This window comes from Eretmochelys imbricata, chromosome 11 (genome assembly GCF_965152235.1).
Source record: "Eretmochelys imbricata isolate rEreImb1 chromosome 11, rEreImb1.hap1, whole genome shotgun sequence".
Classification (NCBI taxonomy): domain Eukaryota; kingdom Metazoa; phylum Chordata; order Testudines; family Cheloniidae; genus Eretmochelys; species Eretmochelys imbricata.
Window position 1 is genome coordinate 51,680,281 of NC_135582.1, and position 12,034 is coordinate 51,692,314.

The 12,034-nt window shown below is 39.8% G+C and overlaps 1 protein-coding gene across 1 annotated transcript in view; it reads right to left on the reverse strand.

Moving 5' to 3' along the window:
• COL5A2 (collagen type V alpha 2 chain) overlaps positions 1-12,034 on the reverse strand; it is a 95,052-nt gene that overhangs the window by 67,882 nt on the left and 15,136 nt on the right. Inside the window, exons 6-8 of the mRNA XM_077830400.1 lie at positions 9,566-9,619; positions 4,484-4,594; positions 2,057-2,134 (exon numbers count right to left, since the gene is read on the reverse strand). Of these exons, the coding sequence (XP_077686526.1) occupies positions 2,057-2,134; positions 4,484-4,594; positions 9,566-9,619 (243 nt within the window). The remainder of the gene's footprint in view (positions 1-2,056; positions 2,135-4,483; positions 4,595-9,565; positions 9,620-12,034) is intronic.

A 12,034-nucleotide genomic window follows, 5' to 3' on the forward strand; every position in this document is an offset into this window, starting at 1 on the left:
CCTAGAAAATGTAAAAGGAAACTTAGTTTGATAGCATCCTGTCTGGCAAGAACTCACTTATCAATAGCTGGGATGTGAAATCCTCACTTCTGTATTGTCTTGTCATTATAGTTCCCACTTTGCGATTGTTTGTCTGTATAATCTCTGTCTGGTTCTGTGATTGTTCCTGTCTGCTGTATAATTAATTTTACTGGGTGTAAACTAATTAAGGTGGTGGGATATAATTGGTTACATAATCATGTTAAAATATGTTAGGATTGGTTAGTTAAATTTCAGAAAAATGATTGGTTAAGGTATAGCTAAGCAGAACTCAAGTTTTACTATATAATCTGTAGTCAATGAGGAAGTGAGTGGGTGGGAGGGGGTGGGGGAAATGGGAGCAGGGAATGGGGGTAAGAAAATTGGAATCATGTTTTGCTAAAGGGGAAAATGGGAACAGGGAATGGGAGTAAGGAAGTTGGAATCATGTTTGGCTAAGGGTAGGAATGGGAACAGGGACACAGGTGTAAGGCTCTGTGGTGTCAGAGCTGGGAAGGAGGACACTAAGGAAGGAAACTGGAATCATGCTTGCTGGAAGTTCACCCCAATAAACATCAAATTGTTTGCACCTTTGGACTTTGGGTATTGTTGCTCTCTGTTCATGCGAGAAGGACCAGGGAAGTAAGTGGGTGAAGGAATAAGCCCCCTAACACATCACTCTACAACAAAAATGTAACAATCAAAAATAAACTTGTCAAGTACAATGTAGCCAAATGTCATGTTTAATTAATTCCAAGCCCAAACTCAAATCTCTGCCTCATTATTCAAATGAGTAGAACTGCAGGACCAGTGCTGTACTGTGCCTATCCTGCTACACTAAATGTATGGGAGAGGGCCTCAGTAGTGTTTTGAATATGTGAAATCTTAACAACTATTTTTAAAGGGTCGAGTTTCACAATACATTTTTTCAGAATTTCATGAAATTTTCCTCCCTTAAAAAGGAGGGAAATTTAAGAAAAATAACTTATTGAATTGAAACCTCAACTCTGAGAGCAATAACAATTTTGTTTGAAAGCAATTCTCACCCGGCTTCTAGGAACACTAGGGAAATAAGAGAGAATACTACAGGAGAGCAGAATTTGCGTTTTGACAAAGTCACAAAGAACTGGTATCAAACAAGTTTCATGTTCCGTCTTAAACACAGAACTCATGGTTTTCAAGTGGGTTCCATATTACATTTCCAGTACAAGGAGCGGGTAAGAGAAGGAAACAGCAACAGACCAATAAAAAATATAGGAACAAACAAGTAAACCACTGGGTGAGAATCAAATGTTGGGTTGAAAAGAAAAGAAAAAGGAAGATACAAAATTTCTAATCCATGGCCCAATAAAGTCAATGTAAAGCTCCAATTGACATCAGTTGACTTTAAATCAGGCCCTAGATGAAGCAGCATTTTAAAAAGCGAAAAAAGAGCAGTTTTGAAATGAGATTTAAATTTTTGAAAAGGGCTAGAAAAATAAAGCAAGGGGAGCTGTAAAGAGCTTGGGCTAGAAGGGAAAAAGCATCATATTTAGAAATGGGAATGGAAGAAAAGGCAATATCCATGGAGACAATACTGTGACAAAGTGAGTGAAGGGAATAAAGAAAACACTGAGAGCAATAAACTAAGGAGGACAGGTTTGGGCAACAGAATTATTAAATTTAAGAGTGACAATTTCAAGTCACTTAAAGTTGGGAATTTATTTATTTTACTACGTTTCAAAGAACTTGCAAAAACACAAGCAGTAAGAAAAGTGGAGGTCTTTCATACCATATCGCGTGGTAACAGCTAATATATTGAGAGTAAGAGAGCAAGAGAAACAAGAGCGCTTACACGCTCCCTTCAGCTAAAAGAATACTTTTTTCATCTCTTTTACATAAACATTTAAAACGATACTAAAGCATTCTGTGTTAAGTGCATTTAGATAAAGGGAGCATATGGCATTTGGGTGGATGTCTTTGCTATTCATTCATTTCTTGCATACATATTCTACTTCAGATCTGTTCTACCATACAGAGGTACTCAATGTGTTCTCACCACTGAACCGGGCATGAATCCCATTTGACTACTGAGTCCAGATTTCTCATCCAATCCTGCCATCTGAGCTGAAAACGGCTGTAAAAATGAGAAGCCCAATTTTAGCTGGCAATTGTGTTCACGATGCAAAAGTCAGAAAACTACACAACTCCCTTTTCATTATTTATATTGGCTCTGCAGTGCTAAAGAGGAAAATCTTACTTTTGTCATGAAAAGAAAAACCTTCATTCACTTAAACAGAAGTTGGATCAAGACCTCAAAGAGCAGCTGAGTTAGGTAATTCACAATTTGCATGCTTGCTTTTCAAACCATACTGCACTTTAATCCAAAAAAGATTTTTTATTATTATTATTACAGGAAAGATCTTCCTTGAAATGAGATAAATTTCTCTTTCACTGACTTTAAAGTTATACCCATCTTAATCTTGGCTGCAGACACTTTTCAGAGTATTCTGAGCTTCACATGTTTTGTTTTGTTTTTACATAAATGTCCCTAACATTCAGAAATATCGAAGCTAAGTCAAAAACTAGCTGATTTTTTCTTCCATCTTAAATAGCTTTGACTGGATTTCCCTTAGTCAGCAAAGCTGAAGAGCAACTGCTGTTCTTGTGATCCTGTGCCAGCCCACAAAACAAATTAATTAAAGCAGGGAGGGTTTTCAACAAACACGAACCCCTCTCTTGCCTACTTGCTTGTTGATATGGTTGAACAACCAAGCCTTTTTATTTTATTTAGGGCCAGCTCCTCAGTTGTGACTGAGGAACATTCATTGCCCTTTGCACTCCTCTGACCCAATAGGTGCACCATATCAGACTGGTCCCCTACCACAGTGCGCAGGTGCCCGAAGGCTGCCCTGTCCTGTTCCTACCATGGGACCATTACACAAGCCAGGATTCTCTTGGAAGCAGGGGAGCTGTGGCCATACTTCTTCCTTCTACACTTTCTAGGCCAGCTGCCACAAAAGATGGGCGGTGTAGCAACCACTACAGCAGTTCTGTACCACAATGCTGGGGATATCACTGGAGGGCTGGATCAGCTGCGTTTAGGGTCACTTAGAGTAACATAAAGAGCCAACATGCTGCCCAGCATTATCAGGGCTTGATTCACCACTACATTACTCCAGTTTTACATCGGTCATCAGTGTAATTCCCTTGGTTTCAATAGCATTATAGTGCTACAAAGCCAGTCAATCAAGACATATATGTTTAGAACAGCAACAAATGATGTAATTTACAAAATATGAAAAGGAACAATTTTATTTCAGATTAACCCGTGATCAATCCTACACTTCATAGAATCTTGGTAAAGAAATGTCTTGCAGATCACCTAATCCACATCCATGCTGTGCAGGATTGCTTCCTACAGAACATCCCTGAATGCTTCATCTAGCTTTAGGTCTGAATAGTTCCAGAGAAGGGGAATCCACTGCTTCACCAAGAAGTGGGCTCCATCATATTTCAGATAACTTAATAACAAATTGACTCATTGTCCAGCCTAAATTTCCCTTTGCTAAATTCCATCCCATCATTTCTCTTCATTTCTTCATGAACCATCACACTATTTCTCTTCAATCCCTTGGGGCCTGGAAGGACTCCTATTGACTCCAGTGCACATTGTTTTGGGATTTTTGTAAGTGCTAAAATATACATACTAAATTCTTTCAGAACTTCCTCAAAAGTCAGACCTTCCAAATCATTAATCCTCTTGTTGCCACCATTTGCATCTTCGACAGGCACTTTCCACCCTTTCCATTAGCTTCTTATTTGATCAGTTTGTTTCCAAAGGTTGGTTCAGTTTAATTAAAAGGAAAGAATTTCTTTCTCTCACACCTCCTCCAGCCATTTACTATAGAGCAGAAGTAATTCAGGGGGTGGATTAAATTACCTGGATGGTCTTTTCCAAGCCTACTATCTATAAGCACATGAAGGTAGAAGGTTAACATCCCCATGCTCCCAGAGATGCAACAGAAATTGAGAGCAAGAATCATCTTAACTATTCATAAAAAGTATCTAGTCACTAATTAAACCTGTGCTGGTTAGAAAACTTAAAGTTAGAAGACACTGAAATAAATACCAACATATGTAAATACTTAAATCTTGATTTACTGCATGTACAAAACACAACCACACTGACACTCTGAAATTTGATCACTTACCATTGGCTGGCACCACACGCACTGTGCTTCTTCACCCATGGCCCCAGGTATCAAAGAGAAAATCATTCATTTTAATGAGAATGGGTGGTAGAGATTAATGACCGGATTGGAATCATAGCCACAACACCCCAACCTTAAGACATCTTTCTATGGCCGGTTTTGCATCTCTGAAAGGCAGATCCTGGTAAATGGGAATTGGGGGCATTTGGCACATTGATTGATCCAGTCCATCATCCATCTGGGTCCCATTCTTATGCATCTATAAAACTTACCGCACTCCTCCCATCTGGTCCTGAGTGAGTTGGATGTCCTGGGGGTCCAGGATCACCAGGCTGTCCAGGGATACCAGGTTCCCCATCAATCCCTTGAGGACCACGAGGACCCTTGAAAGAAAGTCAGCAGAAAGTTAGTACAGATACATACCAAATATATTAATGAGCTTCTTTAGACTTTACAAATGCTTGCCTAGTTTTTATTAAAACCAAGGGAAATGGTAATGTTTCTGCTGAAAAGGTCTGCAAGCAGACAGCATCCCCCATAAGTACTCAAGCTAGTTAAGTCCAAAGCTGACTGCAAACAGTTACAAAGGGATCTCACAAAACTAAATAAAATGGCAGCTGAAATTCAGTGTTGATAAGTGCAAAGTAATGCACCTTGGAAACATAATCCCAACTATACATACAAAATGATGGGGTCTAATTTAGCTGTTACCACTCAAGAAAGAGATCTTGGAGTCATCGTGCATACTTCTCTGAACACATTACTCAGTGTGCAGTGGCAATCAAAAAAGTTAACAGAATGGGGGGAACTATTTGGAAAGGGATAGATAATAAGTCAGAAAATATCATAATGCCATTATGTTAATTTGTGGTATGCTAACACTTGGAATACGGACAGCAGTTCTGGTTGCTCCATCTCAAAAAAGATGTATTAGAATTGAAAAATGTACAGAGAAGGGCAACAAAAAAGATTACAAGTATGGAATAGCTTCCATATGAGGAGAAATTAATAAGAGTGAGACCATTCAGCTTGGAAAAGAGACGACTAAGGAGGGATATGATAAAGGTCTATAAAATCATGAATGGTGTGGAGAAAGTGAACAGGGAAGAATTACCCCTCACATAACACAAGAACCAGGGGTCACACAGTGAAATTAATATGCAGCAGATTTAAAACACACAAAAAAGGAAGTATTTCTTCACACAATGCACAGTCAACCTGTTAAGGCGAAAACTTAACCAGGTTCAAAAAAGAATGCAATAAGTTCATGGAAGATAAGTCCATCAGTGGCTATTAGTCAAGACTGTCAGGGACGCAACCCCATGTCCTGGGTATTCCTAAACCCCTGACTGCAAGAATCTGGAACTGGACAACAGGGGATGGATCACTCAATGATTGCCCTGTTCAGTTTATTCCCTCTGAAGCATCTGATACTGGCCACTATCAGAAGACAGGATACTGGGCTAGATGGACCATTAGTCTGACCCAACATGACCATTCTTATGATCATTCCTGGTCCTCAGACAAGAAGCACTGGCTGGAAGTAACAGCAGCCATCAAGTATAGAGATAAATTAGACGGTCTTCTTTAAAAATATTCTTTTAGGGGCCCAGGAACAGTTCATATCATTCCCAAAAGCTGTTTATTGTGGCTTTAGAAATGCTTAGCCTTGCACACAGTGTAAGTGTAGCAAGAATTATTTTTCTAAAAATAGAATGTTTGATTAGAAGATATACAGAGTAGATTTCAATGAAGCTGAATGTTTGCAGACTGCTATCAGAGACAGACCTCCAACTATCATGAATTTGCTGCACAAATGACACACAAGAACAGGGCTTGCCTAATCTTGAAATGCTAGAGCAGAGCAACTGTGCACTGCAAGGCTTCAGTAGACACTACCTATACTGATGGGAGGGTTTCTCCTGTCAGCACAGGTAATCCACCTCCCTTAGATGTGGTAGCTAGGTCAAAAGAGAAGAATTCTTCTGTCAGCCTAGCACTGTCTACGTTGGCTCACCTACACCGCTTTTTCACACTCCTGAGCAATGTAGTTAAGCTGACTTAATTTTCTAGTGTACACCAGGCCTCAGAATGTGATCTATACCAGTGCAAATACGAGGTTAACTGATGCCAAGGAGTTACCTCAGATTAGCAGTGGCATAAATTAGACCAGAATCTATCTCATAGCTTCTCTGAGTGACTACAGTCACATAGTCATTCTAATGAATTCCATATTGTCCCCTTTCCCCTGCATACAGCTTGTATGAGAAGAAGAACTAAATAAAGAAGCAGCTGGCAAGACATCAATGGAGTTAAACAGCTAAAAATCAATAGAAATATTTCTTGGACACGTAAAAATCCATTTTTAAATGAATAAACACTTTGAAGTATTTGCTCCGACCACCACTTTCACTTCTACCTACACATAGAGAGATATGTTTGATTATAGTGAAGGAAACATTTTATGAGCCTCTGAACCTTGCTAAATCTCTATAAAGAGCCCGCGAACATAAAACTTATGAAGTCTTCTTTAATGAGCCATCATTACAAACACATGCTGTACTACTATAACAATCTGGCTTGCTTTTATTTCTATTTGATAAGGACTGTAATCATCTGAGGGTTTATTGTGCACTGGAATGAGTCCCCTGGGAGTTTGGGAACTGCGTTAGGATACCCCATGCCTACTAGTGACCGTAGGACCATATCAGCTACTAAAGAACTCCTGAAAACTCCCAGGGGACAAGTTAATGCTTTCTTTCATAATTCTAGCTATATCATTTTTATGGTCAGAAGTCATGTGTCCCTAGCAATATGGGAGAAAAGCAGCCTTTTCCCTTAACATACACATACACACTGTTTGAATTTCAGTTCTAGTTGCTGACTGGACAGGAGCTACGGACTATGAGTTCATCCCTGCAGGATGGATGTGCACAGAGGGTAAGTCTACTAGAGTCTCCTCAGGTACCTGAACTTTGCAAGAAATCCTGCATTATTATTTAATATGTAAATTATAGTAGCACCCACAGGCCCCAGACAATATTATGCCCCATTATACTAGGTCTTATACAAACAGAGGTAGACATAATGCCAGCCTCAAAAATCTTACAATCTAAAAAACAGGAACAGTGTGTTTTTCTATTTTCATTTCTTTGTTCTGGAATGAAACAGACAGAATCCACTCATTGGAAGGAAAATATCTATGCCAATGAACAATGGGACAAGCTTTTCTAAAATTACAAGTGATTTTGGATGTCCAACTTGAGACACCTTAAACCAGCCTGATTTAAGAGAAGGTGAGGAACGCCTGTCACCTGGGAATCAAGCCTCTTTAAAATGTCTCAGGTTGAGCACCCAAAAAATTGAGGCACCCAAAATTACTAGTCACGTTTGAAAATCATGGCCAATAGTATATATTTGTTGTTTCCAGATGTTTTATTTTGTTTTGACTGGCCTACAAGCACTGAACCCTCCATGCTAAATGGAGTTTGAGGGCAACAATGCACTAGCCTTATACCAAAACAGTCTTTTAGACACATACTTTGTAGAAGGAAAAAATATAATGTGAAATTCATCAGCTGCAACATCAACACTGTGGAATGAAAACTAGCAAATTGTGTGTTTATATTTATTTGGAGAGGAAAACTAATTAGCTGGAGTTAGCTCATATTGAATGTTTTAGTTTTGTAAAACCATTTTGTTCATCCCTGTTCATCTTTTAGTAACTCAGCAAACATGGGGAGATTTTAAGTAAGAGATATTCCATCTAGGCCACAAGGTGGCATCCTTTGAACATGCACACAGTTTACTGCAAATACAGTAATACTGTGGTCATTTGTCATTGGTCTTCAGAAAACAAAAGATTAAAGTTTTGCCTTTGATATTATAGTGAAAGAAAATAGTCCACGGTAAAACAGTTTCAAACCACAGTTTGTCATACTATTAAGGCACTCATATAATTAATACCTACTATACCAGTATACTAAGTGAAACTAGAGCACCCTGAACAAGATTTAGTTTATTTTCAATCATGTAAAAACATTACTTGTAAAAACTAAGAATAATAATGTTTGAATTCAAAGAAGTAACTGGTTCAATCCCAGGAGGCAGATTGCGGAAACGAAGGTTGCTGTTGCTAAACAGACAGCTACATTGATTCTTATTTCAAAACTCCTCCTCCCACAATGCAATGTATTTTATAAACCTACAGCTGCTAAACTCAACCACCAAGTGGCATTTCTTCACATTACATGATTAACAAATAATCTGATGCCTAAAATAAAAGTAGAAAAATATGACACTGCTTCATTTACATCTAAACGTTTTTTGTTTTCCTTAAACGCAGGTCCATAAGGAAATAGAAAGTCAGCATTAGCATGGAGGCCCCCCTTTCCAAAAGCAGCCTCAAAACTTTTGGTGGGAGGAGTGGGGGTGGAATGGAGTAAAGTATTCTTATGGGTCTAAGAGGTCTGGCCTTTAGTCAGGGCCAGAGGCAGTCAATGAGAACTTCTTCTGTATTAAGGGATGAGAGTATATCCAAGATAAACTGACATAATCTTGCTGTTTAAAATCTAAAAACCTGTTTAAAGCAGCACCTGCATTTTTGCTATGGTTCTGTTTCAGTAAGGCACATGTTGGAGAAGCAGTCTACCATTATAAAGCATAATCCTATTTCAAAGGCTCCATACTAGAACATTATGGAGCACAGAAGAGAATTCTGAGATTGAAAGGATCCTTTTTAGACCCACTTGAAAGAACCTCAATTCCTTTGATATCTTCACCATTCCCTTTCAGCAGTTCATACTACCACCAATCATGCAGATGCTGAAATTCCTTTATTAAGCATTTATTTCTGCAGTGCAGTCTTAATAATATTATTCACTAGTATACTTCCATGTTCTGCCCACGCATTGACTCCTACTTATTTCTTGAGCTCTCCCTTCCATTTTGAAATACTCTAAGCAGTTAATATCACCTCTGATACAAAGTTGTCGCCATTAAAAAGTCAACATTTACCTTTAGTTGCCTTACAAAGGCATGAGATACTTTGTGTCTCATTTTGAGTATCATTTTGTATAAGTGCTGGCAAATGATGACTTGTGAGTGGCAATGCCTCTAGACATTGGTCAATTGTTTCAAAGGTAAAATTCATGTTTCAAACTATTCAGAGAACCAGTGGATACAAAATCCTCAGGCCTTGTGATCTGTGTTTTGGGAGGTAGGTGGAAAGGAACAGGAATGTTTATAAGGCACTGGATCTTAGAGCAGATGTAAGACGATTTAGCACTTTGAGGTCAGCCCTGCATGTGAATACTGATTGCGTGAGCTTCTAGGAACAGCATTTAGCAACTTACAGGTCTCCCCTTAGGTCCTCGTTCTCCTCTTGGTCCTTGTGAGCCTGGAGGTCCCTAAAGGAATAAATAAAACCATTAAATACATTGAGCTAATGATTTACAGAATTTTGAAAATGTAAAATGAAATAATTATTTAAAAAGTAATTTTATAAAAACAGCCCTTCTCAGGAAAGCATACACTCAATGTGAGGCCAGTACTTTGGTTTGTTTGCCTTTTAAAAAAGTGGACTCACTTCAAATCACTTCTTACAGATTCAGGAGAGCAATGTTAGACAGCAATATCATAAATATCACAAAGACCCTCAAATGCTCCCCATTTTTTCCTCAAACATATAGGTCCTTAGAGGTAGTAGAACCAGTGCTATTCCACTGCAAACAGGCTACAAGATTTGGGCAGTCTACAAAAGAGGTGCTTGTCCCCTGTGCAGAGACTCCCTGTGCCAGAACAATGAAGATCTGCACCATTGATGAGGCTGGAGGATCCACCAGTACGTGTTGCCTCCAGTCCTTCCACCCTCTGAAGATAAGGAGGCCACTTTGGCCATGAGGCGGGAAGCACTGACCTCAGAGTGGCTCCTCTATCAAAAAAGAATTCTCCACTCTGTCATATTGGCGGTAGCCTTTTACATCCACTTTGCTCTCACTTTGTGCAGGTGGAAGGCAATGGAAAATCACACCCAAGGGATAAAATCCTGGCCCTACTGAAGTCCATACCAAAACTACCATTGACTTGAATGGGGGTGGAATTCCACCCAACATCTGTCATTTATTTCTGGGGGTGGGGAAAAGAAGAGAGACATTCATTTTAGTTGTGAATGTGTTACTCTTGAAGAGCATCTTCATCCAAGGGGTGCAGGAAAGAGTGCATGCAAGAAAATTTCAGCTTAAAAAGGTACAGAAAAAGAAGAATTCAGCATACGTGCAATCCTCTCCCGGGGAATGGATACCCATCTGAATGGGCAAGCACCAGAGGGTAGACACAAGAAGGGAAATTATAGGAAAGGCCCCACACACAGCAGCCAAAGTAGCAAACAAAGAGGGAAAAACGTAAAAACATAATCACAAAGCAGCAACACAAGGCACTAGCCAAAAAGGATAGAAAGAAAAAAGAGATCAGAACACTGCCCTGGGTCAGATGAGGTGACAGCAACTTTAACGAAGCAAGGAGCATTACAGAGAGGTGCTAGATGCAGAACTGGAAAATAAGAAAGAAATGAATCCTTAAGGACATGGTTCACACTGAAGAACAAGTTTCAGAGTAACAGCCGTGTTAGTCTGTATTCGCAAAAAGAAAAGGAGTACTTGTGGCACCTTAGAGACTAACCAATTTATTTGAGCATGAGCTTTCGTGAGCTACAGCTCACTTCATCAGTGAGCTGTAGCTCACGAAAGCTCATGCTCAAATAAATTGGTTAGTCTCTAAGGTGCCACAAGTACTCCTTTTCTTTTTACTGAAGAACAAAGGATTCTCCAAAGGATACTAGGACAGGACCTGATGCCCTGGATCTCAGCAGGCACATGCAAGGGTGGAATTAGGCATCAAACCCTTCAAATAGATCAATAGATTCAGTATTCACAAGGCACACCTGATGGCCAAAAGCACTCACACAAGTGCTATGGCACTGTCCATTTGTTTTAGTGCCAGAAATCCCCTAGCAACCTGCTTTCCATTTCTTAAGTGCTCCATCCCTTTCTCCTGTCCTATGATCCCAAGACCACTGCTGTCCTTTCCTGATGTCACTGTGCATGCTCAGCAGAACAATTGCATTCTGCCACAGATTTTACAGCAGCTTAGGGCTGTTTCATGCTCTCTTTTCTGTGGTTTCATAACTCCTGCTGCCACGTTCATTGGACCTCAGGGCAGTATACCAGAATTCCTGGCTGTATGTAATTCATTCCCTTGTGAGTTGTTTCTTACATCTTATTGTTGTAGTTGTTTTGTACCTTTTTTCATTTGTAGACCCCTAAAAAATTTTGAATGGAGGTACAGACTCCTTTGGAAATCTTAGACATAGTCTGCAGACCCTCAGAGGTCCATGGACCATAGATGGAAAACCACTGTTGTAGACTACCTAACAGAAGGACAATATGTTCCCTGAAGTTTAGTGCCTCTCCCCACACCTCTCTTTCAGTATTTATGGCTTTCATGGATAAGCATATCCTACCCCAGCCCAGTACCGTTTCCTGCATAGGAGGGTGAGAAATGCAACCTTCCATCCCCACCAGGTCACATACTGGTAGTAAAGACAATATGTGGCTTCTATTGCAACTTCCAACATACAGTACCAGGAGGTTCACTGGTTGTTGGACCCACAGGACTCTGCCCCTTCTCAACCCACCTCTGCATGCTGTACCTCAATTAGCCTTCAATGAGCTGTTCTCTGCAGCATACTAATGGGTTTAAACACCAGCACAGGGTCCCCAGTCCTGTTCCTCCCCTGCTCAGTGGAGCCATTGCAGCTACATTGA